This window comes from Parasteatoda tepidariorum, chromosome 4 (genome assembly GCF_982258835.1).
Source record: "Parasteatoda tepidariorum strain Cologne lab strain chromosome 4, Ptep-v5.0, whole genome shotgun sequence".
Taxonomy (NCBI): domain Eukaryota; kingdom Metazoa; phylum Arthropoda; class Arachnida; order Araneae; family Theridiidae; genus Parasteatoda; species Parasteatoda tepidariorum.
The window spans coordinates 92,728,692-92,756,507 of record NC_141758.1 but is presented as its reverse complement, the minus strand read 5'-3'; the positions used below and the strand labels follow the sequence as shown (position 1 = coordinate 92,756,507).

General features: G+C 30.1%; 2 protein-coding genes across 2 annotated transcripts; one reads left to right on the top strand and one right to left on the bottom strand.

Annotated features, from left to right (window-relative positions):
- Window positions 1–972: 972 nt before the first annotated feature.
- LOC107452331 (cyclin-dependent kinase 9) lies at window positions 973–21,311 on the bottom strand. The gene is made up of 8 exons (XM_071182755.2): window positions 21,136–21,311; window positions 15,702–15,818; window positions 12,980–13,061; window positions 10,908–11,016; window positions 9,064–9,241; window positions 7,557–7,800; window positions 5,231–5,380; window positions 973–3,901 (listed from the first exon to the last, which is right to left on the bottom strand). The coding sequence occupies exons 1-8, from the start codon at window positions 21,159–21,161 to the stop codon at window positions 3,611–3,613; spliced, it is 1,197 nt and encodes a 398-aa protein (XP_071038856.1). The 5' UTR covers window positions 21,162–21,311; the 3' UTR covers window positions 973–3,610.
- Window positions 21,312–22,715: 1,404 nt separating this feature from the next.
- Window positions 22,716–26,251, top strand: LOC107452322 (uncharacterized). Its single transcript, XM_043048614.3, has one exon. The coding sequence runs from the start codon at window positions 23,281–23,283 to the stop codon at window positions 25,090–25,092; it is 1,812 nt and encodes a 603-aa protein (XP_042904548.2). The 5' UTR covers window positions 22,716–23,280; the 3' UTR covers window positions 25,093–26,251.
- Window positions 26,252–27,816: the final 1,565 nt, after the last annotated feature.

Sequence of the window (27,816 nt, the reverse complement as noted above, 5' to 3'; positions counted from 1 at the left end):
ATACACAGTCTAACTTGCTTATAACAAGTCCTGAATTTAACTAAAAAATTGGAAATACTTCGTTAGTACATGTTAAGTTTTTTTGGAGCATATCTCGTTTTTGACAAATAAACGAGCAATATTTAAAAAAAAAAAAATTCCTTTGACATTTCAAAGCAAACTGAATAGTGACGAGCCACAAATCCAGTAAACACATAAATTTTTTTTGTCCATAAAAGCCTGGGTGCAAATGGCAACGTTTTTTGGACATCGAATCATATCTGAAGAAAAAGTAACAAAGAGAAAAAAAAGAGTCAAAACTATTTAACTTTGTTTGTGCTGCACAGAAAAAATAAGTACTATACTTATAATTTAGTAAGTTATGTATGAATTTCTGATTTTTTTCACGAACCGATCTTTTAAGAGCACCCTGTTACAGCGAAGCAAATATTGCAGTCCCTTAACGCTCGTTATTTCTGAGTTGAACAGTATTTATACATATTTGTCACTAGGAATTCTTCAGGTTAATTATTCCTTTTCAGAACAAACAAGATGTACGGCTATCATAGATGTGCTCATGCTTACATTATAGACAGAAGAGTATTCTAAAACCTGGAGAGTTTAATCTGTCTGCAATTCACAAAAATATAAAGACGAAATTTGCAATGAGAAAAACCAATCGGAATATATTAGTGAGATGACTTATTCACTGAAAAAAAAAAAAATAATAATTTTTACATTTCTTTAATAATCAATAACAGATTTTTGTATACTTGTTTCGCTTTAAAGTCATACAATTTCTGAGTGGAGCCCAGACTTTCAAGTTAAACCTGTCTCATCTCAAATAAATGAATTTTCAAAATTACTTATGGGCATTGCTATGATTTTTTTTATTAGCGATGAATGTAAAGTATGACCATGTAATCTGTGATGCTAAGACACAATAAATATACAAAACTAAATGTTATAAGAAAAAAAAGAGAGCACAAAAAATTTAAACAAAACTATAATTAATAGTTTATTAAAAGTATCAAAATATCATGATAACATACCAGGGTTCCCACTCTATGATGAGATTGAAATTCAAGGACTTTCCAGGACTTTTCAAGGACCTCAACAAAATTTTCAAGGACCTTAATCTAAGACCAATTTTAAAAATTATTCTCTTCTATTTTACTAGAAGCAACAACGCTTGTTGTGGCAATAATTAATTTCAAATATAATACCTAAATGCTTTGCCTATATAGAGAGAAGAAAGTATATGTATTATGGGCTAAAATTTATATTTTTTTAAAAACAACCCTACTGGTTTTACATATTAATTCACAAAATCATTTTCAGCACAATCTATAACAAATGGTAATGAGGTGTTAATGGTGAAATCCTTTAATTCTGTGTATTTCCATGTGAAGGCTGCAGGAAAGACAGAGCTAAATCTTAGGTATTTCATATTCCATGACTATTCCATAACCCCCTCCTCTCCTCTATTAAACATCGTTTCTGAAATTATTCATCCATAATTTACACAACCTTCTCTAAATGTTATGCAGCAACAATTCTTTCTGAAAATAAAAATTAGAAGGAACATATCCCATTTTCACCATGATCAAAAGCATTATTCGTTATGTGTAATCCACAACTGCCAATGAATATGACCTGGTGGGAATATTTCTCTTTTAATTCACACTGAAGCTTCTAATAGAATTTCCAAATGACATAGGGTCCATCCATGGATAATTGAAGTATTTTAGAGAGCTTTTAACCATCATCCATGCATTTGTAAAAAGAGGACAAAATATTTTCTGCAGTTCCATGACCCATAAATTGGGAAATAAGATACTTAGTGCAAATTTTATTATCAATTCCTTACCATAATGTCCATCTGCTTAGATTGTAGAGACTGATTTAACGTCTCATCAAAGAGAACAGTGTAGCAATCAACATTCTTCAGCTCATTTATAAGAATCCCTTTGAAGTATAGTGCCAATCCAAAGGAGCCCAAATAGGCTCACTTTGTGGCACTACAAAAAATTGTCTCGCTATACAGCTATTAGCAAACATTTTGGAGAACAATTTACTAATCCCTTCACAGGAGTTACATGAATAATTACTAGTGATGCACTTTAGACTCCAGAGAATTTCAGCATCAAGCACATTCCTTTTGACCAGATAAGAAGACAATGTTACCTCGGCCACTAAAGTTTCTGTTTCACATGGGGTAACGTTTCTGTTTCACACGATGTTGAAGGAGTATTTACACCAGATGAATTAGATGTTGATGTCTTTGGAAAAAGAGAACTCAGGGCATGAGACTGCTTTTTTGTATTACCTTTCTTTCATATGTGATTTCAGAGCAGATTCTTCCATTTTTGCGATATCGATCTCCTTCATGCATAATCGGCACTTGGCTCTGAACTTCTTTTCGGGCATCGATAAAATCCATTCTTTATAAGCTTGATTATCCATCCATTGGGGATTAAAATAGCACTTCCCAGGCATAACTAGTCTAAACTACATAACACAAATACGAAGCCGTGCCTTCGCGAATACGCTTTACAATAAAGTTTTGAAATGACGCAAACGTAAGAACAAGTGTGGATGGTAAAACGGCAAATTTATTGAAAACTACAAGGTACATATTGTTACGAAATTCGAGAGTATTCCAGTTTCGATAAGAAAAAGAAGATCTAAGCATATGCGACAGAAGATGAAGTTGAGTCTCGACCCGAACGCATCGATTGTCTGCTGTGCTCCGCGCGCTTGGCAGACACCAAGACGCTAGGCCCGGTTAGAAACGGTGGCGTTAAAAACCACGTGAGAGAGCTCGGGAACAAAACAGAAAGAACGAGAAAGATCCGCGGGTGTTTTATAAAAAGGGCCGTCGGCAGTATTGGACAAATTCAAGGACCTATCAAGTTTTTCAAGGACCTAAGACGTTTTTCAAGCACTTTCAAGGACCTAAATTTAGCAAAAAATAATTCAAGGACTTTCAAGGACTCTCAAGGACCGTGGGAACCCTGCATACATAATAAGTCTCCAAATTGAGTAGCATTGACACATCCTTTTCAATATTAATTAACAAAGTCAATTAATTTTAAGATGGAATATGTTCCATTCATTTATTTTAATTAATAATTACATTTTAAATGCAAAAAAAAAATCAGTAGAAAATGTTCTTTAGAATTATGGTGATTGTTACAATTTTTATTGCAATAGCACAAACATACCAAACAGAAAAGAAAAGAAACTTAAAAAGTATGCAAAACATTATACTAATATATCCATAACAATGACTATATGATACTGCTTAGTATACACAACAATTTCACACGCAGAAGTTATTTTAAGTAGATCACAGCAAAGCTATAGGAACATTATTATAGGAAACTAATTTATAGCACTTTCTTGACTTGAATTTCGATTTCATAGGATCCAGCATTTTCTTTCGCTGAATTAAACACAAAATGAATCTAAGACCCAACAATATTGTCTTTGGTTACTTCCAATAAATATATATACACATACAAAAATTTACATCTTACTGTTTTCTATCACATGTTATCACAGATTATAAATAATTTACATATTTAAATCAGAAAAAAAGGAGATAAATGCAAATTTGAGTGAATGCTTAAAAAACACGATCTATATACTGGCCATCAGTATTTGTAGCAGTAAGTTGAACATTATTGCGATTTCGTCCTGCCATTGCAGCTTGTCTATTCTGCTCATTCCTCTTCGAAAACAAATATTCAAACATGGATTGCGTGTGGAGAGCAAGCATTTTAGCTAAATCACAGGGTAGTGGATCCGACCAAAAGAAATCGTGATTAAGGGCTGAATCACTGTCTATTCTCTTTTTAGGATCTATAATTAGTAACTTGTCCAGAAGATCAAGGGAGTGAGTATCTTGAATATGTGGCTGAAAGTTAAAATAAAATTGAGTTTACAAACTTATGGACAAAGGTAGCTTTTACATTTAAATATACACACAAGAAAATTGACATTTTAAATTCCAAATGAAAAATTTCTTTAGTAAAGTAAACATAATGTGTACAGAATGTAACAGGGTGCATAGCCAGATTTTTCACCAAAAAAGAAAAAAAGAAATTTATAAACATAAAATCAATAAAATTCAAAAACTTTACATAATCATGATAAAATAAGTAGTTTCTGATAAATATTGCAGAGAAAATTGCAAAAATCATGCATTTTTTGTAGTTTAGAACGACAAAATCCTTTAAAAGATAGAAAATTAATTACTTTTTACAAACCTCGAAAAAAAAAGCACCTTTAAGGGCTTTTAAAAAACGTAAATCAAAAATAAGAACTTTTTTAAAATGCTACGCAACCTGTGTAATCTCACACAAGAATTCTTTTAGTAAAATTTTCAAGCCCAGTTTAGTATATAGTTTGTCTAAGCTAAGAACTCCCCCCACTATGAAGTCTAAGGCAGCCTGGTGCTATGGAAACTAGAATGGCACATTTGAGGGAGGTACCATATTTTTGTGTTGGATTTTTAAATATAATTTTTCACAAATTATGTCTAAATTTTCACAAAATATTTACCTCTCAGAAAAACCTAGACAGACCCCTGGTACAGTACAGAACCCGTTATCCGGAAATCAGAAAACCAAAAAACCGGAACAAAATTCGATAAATTTTCCCGCAATTTTGAAAAAAAAAATTTTTTTTCCTCATAATATTTTAGGATTTTTCTTTCTTTTTTGAAAGATGTTTACCTTACCTTTATTTCAGAAATAATCATTAGTGTATTACCTTATTGTTTTTTCTTACTTTTAAGATTATTTCCAAATATTTTTTTTTTTTTTTTTTTTTAGTTGGGTTTAACACTGAAAAAACGGCTTTTTGCAGCGATTCAGAAAACCGGAAAAATCAGTTATCCGGAATAGCGATAGTCCCGATCGTTCCGGATAATCGGTTCTCTACTGTATTAGTAATACTTAATTAAATATCCAAGAAAGCAAGCAATAACCTAAGAGAAAATTCACTTCAACAGGCATTTTCTTCTTTTTTAGAAAACTTACTCTCAACTTCAGGGAATTTTCTAAAATGTACAAAAACAATTTTAATTAAACCAGTAGACCAGGAGAAACTGGTATAATCCCCTAGTCTACTGGATAATCAAGTAGAGGTAGAAGCTATGTAGTACTCAAAGTTATTTTAGCCTGCTCTGATTAATGTAATAAATAATTCAATAAAGTTAATCATAAATGAGAAAATTAATTACCATTAGCCTTTCTTTCACTCTTCTCTTACAATTTTTGGGTAGTTCTATTTTGTTATACAATTCAAGACTTTCAACCCCAGGCATTGACTCAGGATTAATACTACCACATAACTGACTAATCAGTTTGATTTGATGTTGCTCTGCACTGCCCTGTTGAAAAAGAAATCAATAATAAAATACACACATTAATTCCCCCCACAGAAGAATTTATATATAAAAAGATAAGATATTTTATAATACAGGGTGTTCCAAAATTATCTTTACAACTTCAAAAATTCATAACTTCGAACATAAACAAGATATTTTTATTCTGTCTTTTGCATGTATTACTGCAACTAATAAAGTTTTTTTTCAATAGGCTGAAAAGTTATAAGTGAGGATGTGGACACCACAACAGAAAGCTCAATGCGTCTCATGGTTTATAGAGACGAAATCAGATACACAGGTTCAACGGAACTTCAGGACAAATTTCCAAAGAGACCCACCATCCAGACCCTCCATCCGTGCATTGCACACAAGCTTCATGAGCACCGGATCAGTAGTGCATAAAAGTGGAGCCGGACGACCCAGCACAACGTCCAGGACGTCCATAAAATGTGGAGCGAATACGGCCATGAGACGCATTGAGCTTTCTGTTGTGGTGTCCACATCCTCACTTAAAACTTTTCAGCCTATTGAAAAAAAAACTTTATTAGTTGTAGTAATACATGCAAAAGACAGAATATAAATATCTTGTTTATGTTCGAAGTTATGATTTTTTGAAGTTGTAAAGATAATTTTGGAACACCCTGTATATTTTAATTTTATACCAATAATTAAGGTTTGAAACCAATTGCAATAATTGAATTTTATTGAAAATAGTTTAGAATTAATAAAATTAATTTATAGGCTTAGGAGTGGGCAAAAAATAAAAAAAATCAGCACAAAATTCTACAATTAGGGAGGAAAAAAAGGATATATTTTGATACAGCACAGATATACTAGACTACTCTCAAAAAGTTTTAGCTCTATTGGCATACCTGCCAACATTGGAGAAATAAAACAACAGAGATTTTACCAACAACATTTTTTAGGTTACAAGTAAAGTTTTGATACGTCATATATCAAAAAGAAAAATTCAAAATAATATAAGCACTCACTTACATTTAGTGCACTGCATTACATTACACTGCTGGGATCGGAGCCTGGGTTCACCTTTTAGGAAGGCGAATGCTCTATCCCCCAAGCCATCACGGCTTGACTTAAACCATTAACACTCAACATACTACAGTACTGGCAATAGCACCATTTCTTAAAGAATAATATAAGCATTTTTGCCATCAATGGATATTTTATCAAAAAAATGCTTTTTGAACTTCTTCAACAAATACGGAGAAATTTCTAAATGTACAGGTAAACAGGAGAGAGTCATAAAATATAGGAGTCTTCGTTAAAAAACAAGAGACTTAGCAGGTATGTATTTGAATATAATAAAGGTAGAGTTCTCCATATGGCACCCTTGGCTAAAGAATAATTGGAATTGAGGCAAGCAATAACTTCAAAGTTTGGCTGAAATGAAAATAATTTATTTCTATCTTATTTTGATGTTATTCTTTCTCTTTTTTTGTGGCGGGGGGGGGGGGGGGGGGCACATAATTTCAGGTCAGTTGGAAACTGGTACTTTAATACACACTGGTACTTTATACAAAATACTTAATGCCTTAATTATATATCACTATTGTAATGGTTTATATACAGTCGAACTCGTTTATAACGAGCGCAAAGGGACCGTAACATGTACATGTTAAATCCGAGTGTTCCTAATAAATGGGTCCGTAAGGCAGGCGTGCAACCAGAAGAGGGGTGGAGGCTGGGAGGTCAAATGATTGAGTTTACTTAAAATTTAATTAATACTTACTTACTTTAATTTAATTAAATGCTTTTCTTAATTTAATGATAACTAACCCCCCCCCCCCAACCAGCAAAAAATTTCTAGTTGTGCCACAGTCTTAAAGGAAATAAACGGAAAGAAATTAAGACAATTAAGTTTCAGTTTTTTTTCCCATTTCGTGCGCATTTCTTATAATTTTGAAAAAAAGATAAGACAGAAAGACTAGAAAAAAGATAGCAAGACAGAAAAATATTGCTCGCTAAAACCGGGTCTTGCTGGTTAAAAGCGACTTCTGTTCCACAGACTTGACATTGATCCAACAAAATATTCTCGCTTCCCTCAGTAAATCCGAGTTCTCATTAAATCTGAGCTCGTTTTAAACGAGTTCAACTGTACTTATTTCACTGGTATTAAACAATGATTTAAATGTCAATCTAATATTTTATAGACACTTACCTGCATGATAGGAGCACGGGTCCACATTTCAGCCATTATACATCCAGCACCCCACATATCAATAGGAGGTCCATAATCACGTGCACCAAGCAAAAGCTCAGGTGGTCTGTACCACAATGTAACAACTCTATTTGTGTAACGGTTTGGTTCTTTTTTGGACTCACTAAAAGCTCGAGCTAAACCGAAATCAGCAATTTTCAAAATTCCCGACTTGGTTATCAGTATATTAGCTGCCTTCATGTCTCTAAAAAAATTTAAAATGCAACATACATTAAATATATATACAATCTATATCAATACACTTACATTTTTATAAAAAAAATATATAGAAAAATCAAATATTAAGAATTAAGCAATAAGACCCTAATTCAAATCTATTAGGACCAGTGATAGTTCAGACAATCTGAAATAGAATTAAATTTTCGATAGAATGGCATGACTTTATTTTAACTGATTACATTGCCATGGATGCTGTAGGTGATTATACTAGGATTGCTAAAATTTGGAGGGGAAAAAAAAGTATATTTGATGAATTCACAGAATAGTAATAAAATAAAAAAAATAGACATTCAGCTATCTACAATTATGAAAAACATTTATTTTTGCACAACTCTCTCCAAAATTATCAAAGAGAATTTAAAAGCTAATAGTAATTTTTTTAACATTATAAAGAGGTTAAGATATGGTATAAAATGTGTTAACTTTAAAATTTTAACAAGTGCTAACTTCAAAATTTTTCAAAATGAAATCTTTTTTTAAATTTCTCAGGATTAGAATATTTTAGATGTGTTAAAATATTTTTTCTTCAATGTTACAAATGTAACTTTAATTTAACTCCATACAAAGCTAGTGGGCCCCTGACCTAGGACTCTGCATGTGAAAACAAATTGCAATGCAGAACTTTTAAATCATGAGGTATTATCAAGGGCTACAAAAGCGAAAAAATCTATGAAGAGCTAGGAGTATTTAGCGAATTTTTAGTATTTAGCACCTAAAATCATGACTTTCCAAGACAAATTTTGATCAAAGTCAAAATCCGTGTCTTTCCAGACGCCCTGTATGCATACTTTTTCTTTTTCATGCTATAATCACAAAAAGTAATATGAATCAGTTATGAGGTAGTGCAATTCCAACTGCACGTGAAAAATATTTAAACCTTCCCTGCTGTGTATGAATCATGCTTTCTATATTTCACACTATCATGGTAACTGAATTGCAAAATGTGTTAATCGTATCTGGTTAGTCTCTTAAGTTCTGTTTTATATCAAAGCAATTCCAATATTCCCACTCCCAGGCCACAAGGCAAGGTTGACCCAGTATGTCAATAAATAAAGTACCATACTGGGGGTAGCTGGTCACCAACTGCAACGCCTGCTCCTGCATATCAGACCCCAAAGTCAAGAAAACTGAGATAGGCACAGGGCCTTGGCCCTCCATGAGCTGCCGTGCCCCTGAGTTTCGATTATATAGTTTAATAGCATCAAATGTTATAATATTTATTTCTTACCTGTGTAGAATTTTATTGCTGTGAATAAAATATAGTCCATTTAGGAGCTGTTTTATCACCATCTTAATCTCTCCAAGGGTAAATACAACTTTAGCGTTGCTCAACAGTCCAGCCAGATCATGCTCACAAAAATCAAACACCAAAAAGAAGTTTGCTTTGCAACGATTATGCGGAGAGGCTGCACAGAATTTCAAAAATTAAATCACAAGCATTTTTAAAAATATTAATCACATAATAATATAATATTAAAGGAGTTATAATAATAAAGCAAAGTTCTCCCTAGGAATAAAAAAAGTGCAGGTTGCTTTCTCTCAGAAAAGGGCACTTTGAATTTTGAAAGGACAGTCCACTTAACACTATAAAAATTATCAAGTTGTGTAACATTATGTAACAACTGAATTTGATCCTCAATGATTTTTAAATGACCCTTTTATAATATTTTATGTATATATTTCAAAAAGTAATTCTTAGCACATTATCAAAACAGGAAGAAAAAAATTGTGGTTTATAAAAAAATAATTCAACACTTTCATTCAATTAAAATAATTGAATTTTCTTCAAAAAAAGAGTTTTTTTTTCTTTGATAATTTAAACTGAAAATTAAGAAAAAAATTAACGTGAGCGTGGTTCACTTTCAACTGATAAGCGGCCATCTTTGAAGCGGTTGTACCACTCCTTTATCTGTGTGGTGCCCATCGCTTCATTTCCAAACACTTGTTTAATCTTGCGAATTGTTTCCACTTGCGAATCACCAAGATTAAAACAAAATTTTATGCAATAATGCTGTTCGACTTTTTCTGACATTTTAAAAAAAATAAAATCCGACGACACTCACTTGCACCTGTTCAATCATGAATGGCCTGACGCCGACTGACTTGTATTGGAGCTGTAGAAAAAAAATGAGCATGCGCACTAGGCATGCTCACAACCACACATCGAGCCCCGCTTCCATAGCTGCGTTTGTTTGACCAATAAAAATTAAGGTCGGATACTTTTTGATCATACCTCGTATACAGGGTATCTGCGGCATTTTAGATTTTCAAATTCATGACTTTTCATGATTTTCCATGACAAATTCCAAGAATTTTTCATGACTTAACGAAGTTGCTATTTTCTCCAACAAAAACGCAACAATAAATTAAAAAAGCATTATAATAACATTATTCGAAATAGGTATAACCAAAACTATTATACTCTTCATCTTCATAGATTTTAAACTTAAAAAACAGAGTAAGGAAAGAGTTGAAACAATAAAATAGCTGAAAAAAATACAAAGGCAAAAAAAAAAATTTTTCTGCAGAATTATATTCTAAAGATACTTTTCTTGTTCATCAGAAAGGAAAGAAATACTCCTGATTTTTCTGTTCATTTCGGAATAAAAAAAGTTCACCAATAACTGGTTTGCTTCAACTAGAATTTTAAATTGATAAAATTAAAAAAATAATAATAATAAAAATTGTTAAATCACAGAAGAGAGTTTAAAGGATAATCCGCTCTAGAAATGATATTTTTTCTTTCATTTTTTGAAAGAACACCATAATTTTTAAAGAACATGATAAAATCATTTTAAATTCAAATAAAATATGACTGAGTGGTGATTTTGCTAGAAATTCAGATATTTGGAACAGGATGAAATTGGGGGGAAGAAGATTCCATTTTAAAAATTAGATTTTTTGGAGACCTAAATCTATGACTTTCCATGATTTTTTTTAAAAAATAGTAAAAGGAATGACATTTCATGACAAATTTTGTTCAACACCAAAATTCATGACTTTCCAGGTGCGCGGATACCCTGTATATATAATAAATAGGAATTATTACAAAATAAGATAAACTTTACTTACCATCATTTTCAATTTGTGTTTTAGTGCGACAAATTTCAATTAAAGGCACTACATTTTCATGCTTTAGCAACTGCAGAATTTTGATTTCTCTTAGAGCAGTGATAGGAAACTAAATATATAAATACAATCGATTAAATAAAAAACCACTCATTAAAGTATAAACTTATATCTTAAACAATAATAAAAAGCTAATTATATTTTGTACAGAAAGCATGTGAGTGAATAAAATTTTGTAATTCATCTCTCATGTTCACATCCAACCACTTATTTTTAAGATAAAAAAAAATAGATAAAAATAAATATAATAAAACAATGGTCAAAAATTAGAGTAGAAAATTTTTTAATTAATCTCTCATGTTCACATCATTCTACCACTTATTTTTAAGATAAAAATAATTATAATAACACAATGGTCAAAAATTAGAGTAGAAAATTTTGTAATTCATCTTTCATGTTCACATCATTCTACCACTTATTTTTAAGATAAAAAAAATAGATAAAAATAATTATAATAAAACAATAGTCAAAAATTAGAGTAGAAAATTTTGCAGGGGTGTTTGTGGGACCCCAAAAATTCCCCTGAAACTTTTATGGACTTACTACCGACATTTTGGAGTTTCGAGAAGGGGGGGGGGAGAGAAATGAAAAATTAAAATTATGACGTATTGAATGACCTAATTATAAAAGTTCAATGAATTACTTTTTTTGCAAAATTAATAACCATAAATTTTCTAACATATAAACTACTACATTTTATGTAAATATTTTAAATTACCTGAATTAATTCTTAAAAAAAAATTATCTAATTTCTGCTGCTTTTTTTTTATTTTCTGATGTTTGTGGGCTTGTCTTTCTTTTGTGGTAAATACAATGAGTATTGAAGCTAAAAAAAATTTGTCAGAAGTAAATTATTATATTGTCTCTACACTCATAATATTTATCAAATCTGTGACAATTAAAATTTTTAACATCAATTGTTTTAAATCAAATCATTAAAAGATAAATTAAAGTATTTTTGAATGAAAAATCTTAAAAACATAAGATTTTTTGCTGCATTTAAAATATTGAAACACCCTCTCTTCATACTTATTTAAAATCTTGTCTCTAAATATTATTAAGTTATTTTCTAAAACAAAATAAGAGCACTGAAAATTTTGAAGGTAATAATACAACAATAAAATGCAATAAGTAAAAAAAAATATTAGTAAAAAAAAGTAATAAAGTAAAATAATTGTTTAAAAACAATATGCAATTAGTGGATGGTCCCTCAGATAAAAATTTACGTTATGAAACTCAATTAATTCTTATCTTTATTAAATGAAATGAATAAAAGGGAGATGGAAAGTTTGAAGTTATGAAGCTTTGTGATTCTCGACTGTTCTAAGGATCAACATGAAAATATGTACTTAGTGAATGGTCCCCTAGTTAATTCAAAGATCATGGTACTAATCTATAAATAGAATAGCGCAAGAAGGCCATTAGCTTGCCATTGACGAAGACGATGGCACTTCAATAACGATGAAATCAACAAGAGAAAGAAAAAAAATTTCTTATGCTATTAAAATTTGGCAATGTTTAGTTGGTCCCCGAAAATTTTTTGGCGCAGATTTAACATAAAATGCCGTTTCTGCGCAGTAATGAGCAAATATACCGGTTTGGCGCAAAATGCGCAGCACTTGAAGCCCTGTAGCTTTCAAAGCAAACAAAATTACCCAGATCAAAATAAATAATTCATTATTATTCCTACTTCCTTTTCAACGACGATCCCCGGAATTTCCGGGTATCGAAGTTCAAAATCCCCGGAATTCCGGGGTTTCCCCGGAGCACAAACACCCCTGATTTTGAAAATAGCACTTTTAGGTCAATATTCTTTCTCTCAGTTTATAAATTTAATTTTTTATGACCTAATTTTTTATTTTAATTAACATTCAGGTTTTTTGAGCTAAATATTACCTTGTCAGCGAAAACATTATGGAAAAAAAAACATTCCAAGCAAAAAAGAAATAATAATTAATTTAAACAAATAACTTTCAATATCATATTTGAGTCTTGTTTATCTAAATAATACTTACACCTTCTTTCTCATTCTCCATCAATACTTTCTTTAAAGCAACCAAATTTTTCTTAGTACGATGCTTAGCTTTAAAAACTTCACTACAAACAATTTAAAAACTATAATTATTAAATTTGAACAAATATAAATACACAGGAACAAGATTTATTTTGTTTAATAAAATTACGTATTTATTACATTACTATACGACTAATTTAGTCAATTATTATACAGACATACTTTTCATTCCAGAAACAGCAACATTAAAGTTAATTGTTATAGTGGATTTTTTTATAACTCAAAGGTCTATATTGAACCTTTGGAGTAATTAGACTTAAGAGGACACCATACGGTGGAAGAAAATTTTCCTCACATTCTCTTTTTCCTTCATTTCTAATTTAAAATTTAAATTAGGAAAAAATGAGTTCAGACAAACCAAGAGTAAGCCATGAAATTTCAAATACTGAATCGAAAATTTTAAAATACACAAATGAAATGAATTATGAGATCATAACTTAGGATTAGGCATGGGACAAGTTCTCTTCTAATAATTAGTTTGCATTTTAATATTTTGGAGTATTTTTTTCAGCAATTTAAACTTCATAACTTACTCCAGGTTTGTCAGAATTTACTTTACCTTTCTTTGAAATTTTAAATTAGTAATGGAAGAGAATGAGAATTTGCAACAAAAATCTTCTTCCGCGGCATGGCATCCTAGCAGCCAAATCAGGAACATTTCTCTAATACAATCATTATAAATATTCAAAAAAAGTATCCTTAATATGAAGCCAAAATTGTATATTTTGAGAAAAATGTATATAATTGGTTTTAGGTCTTTTTAATCAACTGATTAAAATAGTTTCCATAATTTTGAAGTGATAACACATTGGGTAATGCCTCTAAACATTATTTTTAAAACTAAATTGTTATATGGTCCCATGATTCACCAATTACAGATAAATGATACAGAGAAAGATCAATTCTATTTAAAATTACAAATTTGAATAAGACATCCAACACAAGGTACTGTTTGTCTAAGATAGGTACTTTTCCCGACACAAAGTCTGCAGCAGTCTGGTGCTATGGAAACAAGGAGAGCATTTAAGGGAGGGTAGCTTCGATGAAGAGGTCCCCTTTTCTCTCGCCGAAACCAGTCCTAAATAGGGACACCACAGCCTTACCTGAAATAATCATACCTCGTTACCATAGTCACCGCCACAGTTCCAGACGAATGTCTGGAAGAATACCTATCTTAGACAAAAAGTAATTGAATTAAAATTAGAATCTTGAATAATTTTAATATATATATATATCAGAGCTAGGCAGGGTAAACAGGGCGCAACACCCTGCTGCCCTTTTAGTCAAAAGAATCCACCCTGTTGCCCCTGAAGTAAATTAGTGCCCTGATGTAATAGATTCCATACCCTTTTTGCCCTTTCTTTCCTCAACCCTTCTTTATCTTTTCCCCAAACTCTACAATGGATTTCTTAAACTTTTGTTATTTTCAACTCTTTTTATTTAGTTTGTCCTTGCTATCAATACATAGATTTATATGGGAAAGGAAAATTAGCCACCACACCCCCTTTTTGCACTTTTCTTTAAAAGTTTGCAGCTACTTCCACTATCATTAAATCATAATTATTATTAATCATTTTAATTATTAAATCATAACTACAGACACTTAAAAACATAAATTTATTATTTTATGTTAATTTATTAAGATTATATGTTAATTTATTAAGAAAAATTAGTAATTAATATGATTGCTTTGCTATTTTTAGTATAGTAAAAAAAAACTTTTACTAATTGACAATGTTTTTTAATAGAACGTGCAAAACCCATACAAATTATTGCCTTTTTAGAATAATAATGCCCTTTTTTCTGCCTAGAATGAGCTCTGTATATATATATATATATATATATATATATATATATATAAAATAATGAAAAATTGAAATAGTTGATTTTAAAATTTCAATTTAAAAAATTATCACAATGGCATGTTAAAGTTTATGCACAAGTATGTTTGTTTTCTCTCTTTCAAATTAACAAAAAAAAAAAAAAAAAATTTAAACCCAAAAAAAAATTAAATCCAAAACACAAAAAAAAAAAATTTAAACTTAACTCACAGTTGCTCAAACCATTAGAAATATCAGTGTAGAGAATTCCAGCTTGGTAATTGCACTTAAACCTAAAATTTTATCATCAGGGACTCCCCTCATTTTTGACAATTTGCAAATAAACAAATATGTATGTAAATAATCCAAGAACCAATCACATCCAGGTAAACAAAAGTTGCTATAACACGAAGATTATGCCATTGAAAGCAAAGTATATCATGGTAACCAGAAATTGGATCTCGGCAAAATTTAACAAAAATTATAGCCAAACCAAGGGTTCCGACTCTACACTAGAGCCAAAATAAACACAGGTGAAGATTTTGTGCATTTCTTTTTTAAAGTTGATGTGAAAATCCACTATTAATCAAAACCACCGAGGAATTCCTTAACCTTAGTAAAACATCATTGTAATGAATACTGAGCAATTGCACTAAATTAAAAAAAAACAAAAACATTTAAGGTATTAAGCTGAAATCTTTGCTCCTCGCATTCGCCTGGTCTAATCTAAATCCTTCCTTGGCAGTTATCGCCATTTACAAGTATTAAAAAAAAAAAAATCTTACAATTTTTAATACACCACTTTTTTATTTTATAATTTTTTTCTCGATTAAAAATACTTACCCGAATGTACCTTGTCCAATTTTTGCCAATCGTTCATACTTTGAAACTTCATCACAAAAGGGATATTCAGCATTGGCCAGTTTTTCAAGCACTTTCTCAAGCATGTACTTTTCACTCCTTAAAAATAATAATAATAAAATCTACAATAACTTTAAGAAGACATCTAAAACTTTCCTCAGCTAAAACTTGTGGTTTAATCATCCAGATTAGTGGAGACTAAAAACAAGATAACATTAATCTGAAATGAAATTTTAAACAATGCATCAAATGAAGGTTTTGTGAGATACCCATACACTAAGATCCAATTCACAAATAAAATTCCCTGACAGAAAACTTTAACAATAAAACAAAATATTAATAATAAAAATTAAGTTTTTATGAAATAAAATTGTAAACAATAATTTTTTTCTTGTTTTAAAAGAAAAAAAAGCTATGAATGCTTTTTATCAAGAAAAATATTTTTTTATTTACATATATATTATCTTTATTTATAGAGAAAATATTTTTTTTAGAATAATAAAAGCTTATAAATGTGAAGTATAAAAACATTTCGAGGCTATGTAAAAATAGAACTCTATATAGAAAATAGAACTCCATATTGTTTCATAGCAAAAAACAAAAACAAAAAAAAAACTAACTAAAAAACATAGTAAAAAACTAAAAAAGTGACAGTCAAAATCCTAAAATGTTACGTGCGAAATACTTTTTAAATAATTGAAAAAGTAGCTGATATTTGAGCAAGAAAAAAGTTTATGTGGGAAACATTTATCCACAGAATATATAAACGTTTTAATAAAAATATCAATTCAAGATTTTATTTATTTGTTTAAAATTATTTGAACATGATTCTCAATGTGTAATTTTTAAATCATGCAGATACAAATTTCAATGTTTTATTTTAAAATCGCTTAAATGTGAATTTCAATATTGACAACCAAAATAGTTGCATGAATGTCAGTGCAACTAAATAGTAACTTTCATAAAAACTAAGTTTCCATAGTAAACCAACTAAATACATTAGTACATATTTACACATCAAACTTACTAAAATACATATTAAAAGTGGAGCTTCATTCCTTGGGAATTCAAAAAAAAAGATCAACTTTCTTTAGAGAGGATTATACTTTTTCTTTTTCAGTAACAATAAAAAATTTTCTGCAAACGGCATTCATATATATCAGTGTTGCCAGATTAGGGGTTTCCCCCCTAAATTTAGGGGGATTTTTTATCTTCAGTGGGTATTTCAGGGGAATTTGTTTTAGGGCTATTTGAGAATTTTACTAGTTCCATTTTGGTTATGTTCTAATATCAAATTTTATAACTGAATGTGTGAGATGGTAATTTGAAAATCAATATGATAAACCAAAACAAAAAGATTAACATTTAATTTTAGGACTTAACCCCTTTGTTGAATGTAGTAACTTAGCTCGATCAACCTGTATGTTTGGTGAATTTCAATTAAAATTATTTGAAATTTTTAATGTGCATGGTTTAAAAATAATGCCCAAGGATAAAGAAAAAAAGAAGTACATATAGAATTACAAGAAAGATTGGGAACACAAAAGGGAGTTTAAAGGTAAATTAATAGTACAATTGCTCATAATTTTTTTTAATTATCAGCACATTATTAATTTGTTGATAATAATAAATTAAAAAGTATTAAAGCAACGTTATTTATACATTACTTAACTTTTGTACTATTTTTTAATACTTGTACATTAAGTTAAAAATTTTGGCGTTTTTAAAAATTTGTAGGGGATTTTACAACGCCATCTGGGGGTGAACGGTTATCGGCACCTGGCAACACTGATATATTAATATTATACCTACAGGTGTGGTAGCTAGTGGCCTCAAATTTTACTCCATTTCTCCTATTCAGTAACTTTGTTTTGCTTGCGGCCCAATCAAAAAAACTTGCCTAACGAGAAAACAGGGGTGATTGTGAGCCCAAGTCAAAATTCCAGAAAATTTCCTGAATTTGAAAATAAAAAAAAACAGTTTAAATTGAAAAATTAGAAAAAAATTTAAACAAGGTTTTTTTCTCCTTTTTCTCAATATTTCTTAGTTTACTAAAAATATATTTAAAATTTTACACATAACTATACCATTTACACATACCTATGATGACCTGGAGAATTAATTAAAATTTACAAATATGTCTTTTTTTTTTTTGAGTTTATGATTATAACAACTATTTAGTGATAAAAAAATGAATATTAATCATGAATATAAGCTTATGAAGTATCTCTGTGGCTCTCCCTTACAAACAAATTAAATAAACTGTGTTTTTAAGATCTACCTTTAAAAATTTGATTCCCGGAAACTTAAGTGATCAATGATTTTTTGAAACGTCTGGACTTTCGATCTCCGGAAACTTCTGGATCACTGTTAGCGAAAAATCCGGAATTTTTCCGGATCACAATCAGCCCTGAGAAAATTACCGTAATAGTACTTGCATAAAAAAAAAAATTGCAACATTCGCACAAACGGACAAAGGCATTCGAAATCTGGAGGGGAAAAAAATTACAGATTAGGATCACCTCAAAGGGTAAACTATAAATCACTCCCTTCTTCAATCAAACCTCATAATATATTTAAATTTATTGCGAGTACAAAAGCCTTTTAGCCCTTTAAGAATTGTAGTTGGGGCGAACAGGTACGGACAAATCTCTATGATCGTAATAGTGTTCCACACAGAGTTACTTTCAAACCTTATAATGAACTACAGTTACTAAATATGCATGATTTTGTTGTGTCACAACAACCAGAAATAAGACGTGAGTTGTACCAAACAATTTATTTAAACATTCACACGAAAAATCACAAAATATTACCCAAACGAAATATCTCTTCTCAGAAAAAAACTCTCTTTTTCAACAACAAAAAAAGAAAGAACATCACTTCTCGTGTGTGTCTCTCAAGCAACATTATTTTAGCATTACCTCTCGAGGAATTGATGCTTTTAGCTCAGTTGTCACTCTGTTACGTTACAGTCTAACTCCTCCCTTCCACAGAGTTTTCTTTGCAAAAGTAGGAAATGGCAAAAAAACATACATAAAATTTTGTCAAAACTGATCTATATAGGTTGACATAAAACTGTTTTGTTTATCGGTATATAGGAAAATAAAACAGTAAAGGAAAATAAACAGTAAAATTGTAGTCACGAATCTTTTCAGTGAGTAAGTCATCGTTTTTCGCCGTTTGATCAGAAGTAACGATGTGTTCATTGGAATCGACTATACCGAGCTGTACATTATCTTTATTTTCCACTTCCCTCCTTTCATTCATATTTTCTTGTTTTCGAGTCATCACAGCACTTATCATTGGGACTTCAAACGAATTTTCCAATAGAGCAGCCGTTTTGTTACCCAATAAATAATACCCTTTATCAAGAGAATCACCTAATACAGCTGCCTTAGTAACCACTTTTCCTAACTTACAGTTTAATTCAACTTCGGCTAATGGAAAACAAAATGATTCTTCCTGTATTGGAGTTTTTATCCAAACAGATTCACCCGTGTACATTTCAGGTTTTACAAATCTCCTAGGAATTAAATCCAAGGTTGTGCCAGTGTCTCGTAGTATTGAAATGCCAACGCCATTTACCACGCCAATGCTCGTATATGGTGTCATTATACTATCAGGAAACCTTGATTCCGAAACGTGAAGCGAAGCCACAGTTTCAGAATTTGTTTTCGCCTTGGGACATTGAGGGCGTAGATGATCATAAGAACCACATTCATAGCATCTAAGTTGTCTTCTTCTTTCAAATTCTCTTTCGCGAACATTTTCTTTAACATTATTTTTCTGCCAAGTCAACTTTTCTTCAGTTCTGGTATCACTTTGGTTCGGAAATCGCCAAGAATCATCTTGGTTACTTCGATTATAAGACACAGACTTTTCCTTGAAACTGTTTTTTAAACTTTCATAGTCGTCCAATTTTCCGGCTAATTTGGTATAAGAATTCAATTCCATCCAATCTTCAAGAAAATGATCTCTCATGTCATTTGGTACATGACGTTTCATTTGCTCGGTAACCATCTAACTCTTAAGATCATCGAAAGTGGTAATTTTTGCTTCAGAAACCCATTCGCTAAAATAGCAATTTAATTCTTGTGCAAAATTTCGCCAAGATTTTTCAGGTGATTTAAAATGTCGATAAAAATTTTGTTTGAGTTCCTCTGCATTAAGCTTATATTGTTTAAGAATCAATTCTTTTACAAAGTCGTAGTTATTGGCATCATTAGGGGACTCTCTCGCCAACATATTTGAAATGTCGGGTGGTACTACGCTCAATAGGTAAGGCACCCATTCATCTTTAGGAATTTGTGCAATTTCTGCTCGACGTTCAAAATTTATCAGATACAACGACATTTCATCTTTACCTTCATTAAATTTTGGTGTTATTTGTAAAATCTGTATTTTATGATTTGTTTCACCTGATACCGGTCTGTTTTGGTGCTGAATTTGAGAATTTGCTTCTAATTCGAGTTTACGCAATTCCAATTGATGTTGCCGTTCAAGTTCTTCTCGCCGCTCTTGTCTTTCAAGTTCTTCTCGCCGTTCTTGTCTTTCAAGTTCTTCTCGCCGTTCTTGTTTTTCTCTTTCAAGTTCTTCTCGTCGTTTTTGTTTTTCAAGTTCTTCTCGCCTAATTCTCTCCTCCGTTATACGAGTCAAACACATCTTTACATCCTCAGCCTCATAATGTTGACTAGTTTGAATTATTTTTTTCATTTCACAAACATTTGCTTGAGGTGGAACAGATTCACCTAATTCGTCGGCCAATTCTATCAAATCCACTTTTTTCGCTTTATTAAGAAAAGCCATAATTTACAACTGATAAAAAACTAAATATACAATAACTGACTACCTTAAATCAACTACTCTTACTATATCCACCAGAAAAATTCTGTTGTGTCACAACAACCAGAAATAAGACGTGAGTTGTACCAAACAATTTATTTAAACATTCACACGAAAAATCACAAAATATTACCCAAACGAAATATCTCTTCTCAGAAAAAAACTCTCTTTTTCAACAACAAAAAAAGAAAGAACATCACTTCTCCTGTGTGTCTCTCAAGCAACATTATTTTAGCATTACCTCTCGAGGAATTGATGCTTTTAGCTCAGTTGTCACTCTGTTACGTTACAATTTAAAAGTTATGACGATGAAACTAGTTCCTACAGCTAGTTTAATCACACATTGTTTTTTAAAATCAAAGATATGTCTGTAATAATGATATTTAAAGCGGTTCACGATCAGATTCTGTCTAAATTACTAGCTTTAGTGAAAAAAAAAGGCAATTTGTAAGATTATACGATATATTTCCTCAATAAATGAAAAATAGAATATTGTTATTAGACTACAAAGAAAGGCAGAGGGGATATTTCGGAGACTAATAAAAACCGAAAAGTAAATAAATGAACTTACTTTTCAACCGTAGCTCGAGTCGTCATTATGAAGTTGTTCCAAAGAAAATGTCACCTTGAAAATAAAATCAAACTCTAAATATATAAAATATCATTTATAATTAATTATATTAAAAAGAAAAAATTATAAAGAATGTTTTGTATTGCACGTTTTTGTACATGAATCAATGATTGATTGATTACTTCCTATCTTTTGGTTGCTTATTTCTGCCCTACAAGACCTTTACATTAATTCTTGCAATTTATGAGTATCGTTTCACGAAAATTAACGCTAAGCTCACTCCATCCAGTCAAAAATTCCTTAATAACCAAATATAAACAAGCACTGTTGCAAGATCCTGGAGATCAGGTGAGTAGAAGTAGGCAACCGATAATGTAAACAACTCTCAAATATATACTTGTATACTTCTATTCTTGGCTTCTCCAAGCTTCTACTAATATACTTCTTTCTGGAAAAATTCTTTACCGAGATAATTGTATTTAAACATAATATCCCCATAATTAGAAAGAAGAAGAGATTAATTAACCATATTTGTGCAAAGAAAAGTTTTAAAAAAATTGTTTTTGATTTGCAACTTCTTGGATCAAATTTACAAGTCTGCGTATTCATAATCTCACTCATCTAAAGTGAATTACCCTCGTAGTAATTGAAACAATATAGAAAGCGTTTTAAAAAGGTTATTTCCATGCAGATCTAATTCATAAATTATCTCCTTTATACGGGAGGAAAATCGATGTGGATGATAAAATATCTTTTTGCTGACAGTTAACAAAATTCATATTGTGCGTGCATAAATATTTTTTTCTGTACGATTTATATAATCAATAAACTATTCATTCAGTGTGTGAAAATTCTCCATGGATAGAGGAAATATTATTACTAAAGGCAATCTCAATCTATGTAGCACCACTAACAGCAAATAGTATCTGTGCAATGTGTGTCATAGTTTCAATGATGTTCTAACAAAAAATTATTTTAATATATATGGAAATTTATTGTTTGTGGTGATAAGTTTCTATTTGTAGTTCATAATTATTCTTTGTTATTATAAAACATAAGTACTAAAAATTATAAAAAAAGAAGTAGTTTCGTTTCATTGTTTTGTGTTCATAATTTGGAAATAATTTAATTAAGCACTCGTGAAAAATTAATCAAGGAAGAAAAATAATTTGGTTTAAGTAACACTTTCAACGAACTTTTCATACTGTGCGTCATTAAACAGTTATAAATAGATTAAAATTTTGGATTACTTATTACAGTTGCAGATAATTAAGCTGTGTGTTACTTTCATAAAATGTGTATGATAAAACATATATTTATGCACAAGAAATTTAAATTGTGATTTTCCTGTTCACTATGAAAAAATATTCTCTGTATTCAGTTTGTGTAATTTAATACTGGTAAATAGAATTGAACTTTGTTGACTTTCTCGTATTTATGTTAATGAATAAAACTTACCTTTTCTTACGCATGATAGAACATTGATATAAAAATTGGAAATTAAAGTTTTTTTTCATATCTTTATAGATAATTTCAAACATTTTAAGTCTGTGAAACTGAAAAAAATATTTTTTTACCTTTCTGCATTTCTAATGAACTATATTTCTGCAGAGTCTTTGCTAATAAAATGCTAATGAAATCAAATTTGATAATTTCATGTTTATAATAATTATTATACTGTTAATATCATAAAGTAAAATAATTTAATTTAGTATTGTATCATGAGATGTTTGACAAAAGAGAAATAAAGTTCATCTCAATATAATTTAAATTAATGCTTCCACAGACGCACCTATAAACAAGTCATATGCCTGCTGTAAGGTGATCATGTTTCTACAGTATTATATTTTACTTACTATACAGCATGTTCTTTTTTGTATCGTATGTTATTAAAGTCCTAATTTAATTCAGAATAGGTATCGTCCTGTAAGTAAACCTTATTCATGTTATTGTGACAAGAGGTTTTCAGGAAAAAAAGTCCAAATAAACACTGTAATTTTCATAGTGACGAGAATACCTTTTCTTTTAGTATATGTAATAAGATATTTTCAATGAATGTTTATGTATAAACACGGTTGCGTTCATTCTGGGGAGAAACCTTAATCTTGTACTATATGTAATAAGAGTTTTTCAGAAAAAAGTAGTATGATTAAACACAGTCGTGTTCATACTGGTGAGAAGCCTTATTCTTGTGATATATGTCATAAGAGTTTTTCACAAAAAAGTAATCTCACTAGACACGGTCGTGTTCATACTGGTGAGAAGCCTTATTCTTGTAGTATATGTAACAGGAGTTTTTCACAAAAAAGTTGTCTGAGACTGCACAGTCATGTTTATACTGGTGAGATGCCTTATTCTTGTAGTATATGTAATAAGAGTTTTTCAGAAGAAAGTGATCTCGCTACACACGGTCGTGTTCATATTCGTAAGAAGCCTTATTCTTGTAGTATATGTCATAAGAGTTTTTCACAAAAAAGTCATCTCACTGCACACGGTCGTGTTCATACTGGTGAGAAGCCTTATTCTTGTAGTGTATGTAATAAGAGTTTTTCACGAAAAAGTGATCTCCCTAGACACTGTCGAGTTCATACTGGTGAGAAGCCTTATTCTTGTAGTATATGTAATAAGAGTTTTTTACAAAGAAGTGATCTCACTACACACTGTCGTGTTCATGCTGGGGAGAAGCCTTATTCTTGTAGTATATGTAAAAGGAGTTTTTCACAAAAAGATATTCTGAAAAAACACAAATGTGTTCATACTGAGGAGAAACCTTATTCTTGTACTATATGTAATAAGAGTTTTTCACAAAAAGATATTCTGAAAAAACACAAATGTGTTCATACTGAGGAGAAACCTTATTCTTGTACTATATGTAATAAGAGTTTTTCAGAAAAAAGTAATATGATTAAACACAGTCGTGTTCATACTGGTGAGAAGCCTTATTCTTGTGATATATGTCATAAGAGTTTTTCACGAGAAAGTCATCTCACTAGACACGGTGGTGTTCATACTGGTGAGAAGCCTTATTCTTGTAGTATGTGTAACAAGAGTTTTTCACAAAAAAGTTGTTTGACACTGCACAGTTGTGTTCATGCTGGTGAGAAGCCTTATTCTTGTAGTATATGTAATAAGAGTTTTTCACTAAAAAGTAGTCTGAAAAAGCACTGTCGAGTTCATACTGGTGAGAAGCCTTATTCTTGTAGTATATGTAATAAGAGTTTTTCAGAAAGAAGTTATCTCACTACACACGGTCGTGTTCATACTGGGGAAAGGCCTTATTCTTGTAGTATATGTAAAAAGAGTTTTTCACACAAAGGTACTCTGGAAAAACACAAATGTGTTCATACTGCGCAGAAACTTTATTCTTGTAGTATATGTAATAAAAGTTTTGCACTAAAAAATGATCTGACCAATCACAGTCTTGATCATGCAGGCGAGAAGCCTTATTCTTGTAGTATATGTAATAAAAAATTTTCACTAAAAAGTAATATGACTAGACACAGTCGTGTTCATACTGGTGAGAAGCCTTATTCTTGTAGCATTTGTAATAAGAGTTTTTCAGAAAAAATTAGTCTGACACTGCACGGTTTTGTTCATACTGGTGAGAAGCCTTATTCTTGTAGTATATGTAATAAGGGTTTTTCAGTAAAAAGTGTTCTCACTAGACACGGTCGTGTTCATACTGGTGAGAAGCCATATTCTTGTAGTATTTGTAATAAGAGTTTTTCACAAAAAAGTAGTCTGACACTACACGGTCTTGTTCATACTGGTGAGAAGCCTTATTCTTGTAGCATTTGTAATAAGAGTTTTTCAGGAAAAATGAGTCTGACACTACACGGTTTTGTTCATACTGGTGCGAAGCCTTATTCTTGTACTATATGTAATAAGGGTTTTTCATCAAAAATCGCTTCCACTAGACACTGTCGTGTTCATACTGGTGAGAAGCCTCATTCTTAGTTGGTTTATGAAACATATAACAGGGTGCATAGCGTTTTTAAAAAGTGCTTAAAGATGCTTATTTTCGTTTTCTAAAAGCCCTTAAAGGTACTTCTTTCATTGGGTGTTTTTAAAAAGTGCTTAATGATTTTCCCCTTTTTAAAATGAGATTTATCCTTTACCATGTTGATTTTCATTACGAATTATGCAAAAAGGCACAGTTTACAGGGTTCCCACGGTCCTTAAAAGTCCTTAAAAACTGCTTAAATTTTATTCTGGAATATAAGGGCCCTTAAAAGTACTTAATTTTGGCGCAAGGTTTTTAAAAGTCCTTAATTTTTCAGCATCACTACGGAACAATTATTCAGTTAGTAATAGAGTGTATTAGGAATAATAGAGGATGACGAAGAAATATTACTTGTAAAAATCTATAAATGATTAAAATATAAATAATTTTACAGTATTTATTAATTAAGGAACCTTATCAACTTTCTGGTCATAGGAATACGTTGATATCTTTGAAAAATTGTTTTAGGCCCTTTTATTTACATGTTTACTAACTGATAAAAACCTAATAATAAGAACTAATAAAAAACAAATTGGTTTGAAAATTATAAATCTTTTCAAATGTAATTTTATTTTTATTCTATATAAATTTTCATAAAAATATTTATTGCAATGAATTTAAAAAATGTATTGAGTTAAGCCTTATGAAAAAAAATGTGGAATGATTTAAGGTGCTTAGATATTAGTATCACCTGTTTTTACTCAAAATGGGACTTAATTTTACATGGCATAGTTAAGAAAACTTCTCAAGCATAACTCTAATTCAACTTTTTAGTATTAATTATTTTAAGATATACCTTTATGAATAAAACATTTTATTAATAGAAAAGAAAGAATTATTTATAGCGTAACTGAATATTTAGTGAGATTGGCCCACAAATGAATATGTGATGCAGGTCTAGTAGCGAAATATAAAAACTTGTTGTAATAAATTTTTCTATGTTTTTGCCAAATTTCTTTATTTACTCTTCTTTTTTTTAATATAAATGAAAAAAATTGCAAATCTTAATTTCTGGACAAAATTTTACAATGAAATCATTAAAAATTGAATATGGATTAGTTTCATAGATGATGTTAACCTTTAACGATCTGAATATGTTTTTTAAAAAAAGCCCAACCCGGCAGAAATTGCCTGGTACTTTGGCGAGCCCTGTTAATGAATGCAATTATATCAGTTCTTACATTATGATAAAATTGTTTATTTTTTTATTTATTGATTTTTTTATGAAATATAAATAATTGGCACTGTTACTGGTAGTATATATATGATAATTAACAATCATTCTATTTTTAAAGTCCTTAATTTTTCAAAGAAGTCCTTAATTGTTTAAAAAAAAGGTCCTTAAAAGTGCTTAATTTTTGCCTTGTTAAAAGGGTGGGAACTCTGGTTTACATTGTTCTATTCATCATTTTCTTAATTAATTTAACCCCCAATCTATTTTGAAGTATTATCATGTCCCTAGCATATGAAAATGCCATTCGTTTTACATGATTCTAAATTTCATGTTTTTTGACAAATGTCTAAAACAATGCTAAAAGTTTTTTTTCTATGTGACGGTTAAAACCAGGTAAAACCATCATTTGTCAGAAACTTTCCAAATGTGCCTAATTACGATATTTTTTTATGTGCTTAAAAATATTTTTTGAGTGCTTATTTTTTGTTAAATAATTTGGCTACGCACCCTGTATAAAGTAGTATAGATTGCTTCATAAAATCAATTTTTTGTTTTATCAAGTTCTTGTTCTTCAAGGCAAGTCATTTAAATATTTACTGATCATAAATTTTTTTAATCACATTTAAACGTTTTCGAGACTATTTTCAACCAAAAATTAGAAGAATGCACAAGATTACTCACTCTTAAAAAATAATCGTAATTAGTAAAGCATAAGTATTTTTTTGAATTCCAAAAATCTATTTAACTAAATAATTAAATTTAATAAGGAAGTATGCAAATGATTTTAGTTTGTCATTTTGAAATAGCTGCACAGTTCATTAAAAAAAAATTTTGTCATGAGGTCTTTATGTATAAGTGCGTTATATTAATTTCTAGTTCTTTTCTTATAATGATTCAGCACATCTTCAATATCTTGTTATAAATATTTTTATTTTTTTATAAACGGTTGAAAAAAAATGCACTTCATTTAATTTTATACTTATACTGCGTATTATGACATAATGGATAAAGAAATTATGTTTAAAAAATTTGTCAAAGATATTTTATAAAAATCATTATTTTTAGTGCAATTTCCATATCTTGTACAAGATATATTTCTGTATTTTTTATAGACAATTAAAATAAAATGCACTTATTTTAATGAAATTCTATAAGTTTGTGAAAGACATTGCTTAAAATTTATTTCATTTTATTTTTTAAAACTAATTTGATGTTCATGTGAAGTGATTTATCGTCACATTTTGTGTAAAGTAAGGATGTTCAACTTTTTTTACAATCATGTTCCTAATGTTAAATAATCTATTTTTTGTTGCGTGTGTGATAAAATATTTTTGCAAAATAGATAGCTTTCTGGTTGCTCATAGTAACCAAAAGTTACTATGAGCAACCAGTCTTATTGTAATCTTTAATATGGATAATGTAATTTTTTTGTTTGTGTGTAATAAAATATTCTCACAAAATAGCATTCTGGTTGTTCACCAATGTGTTTATTATGGTGTGATTT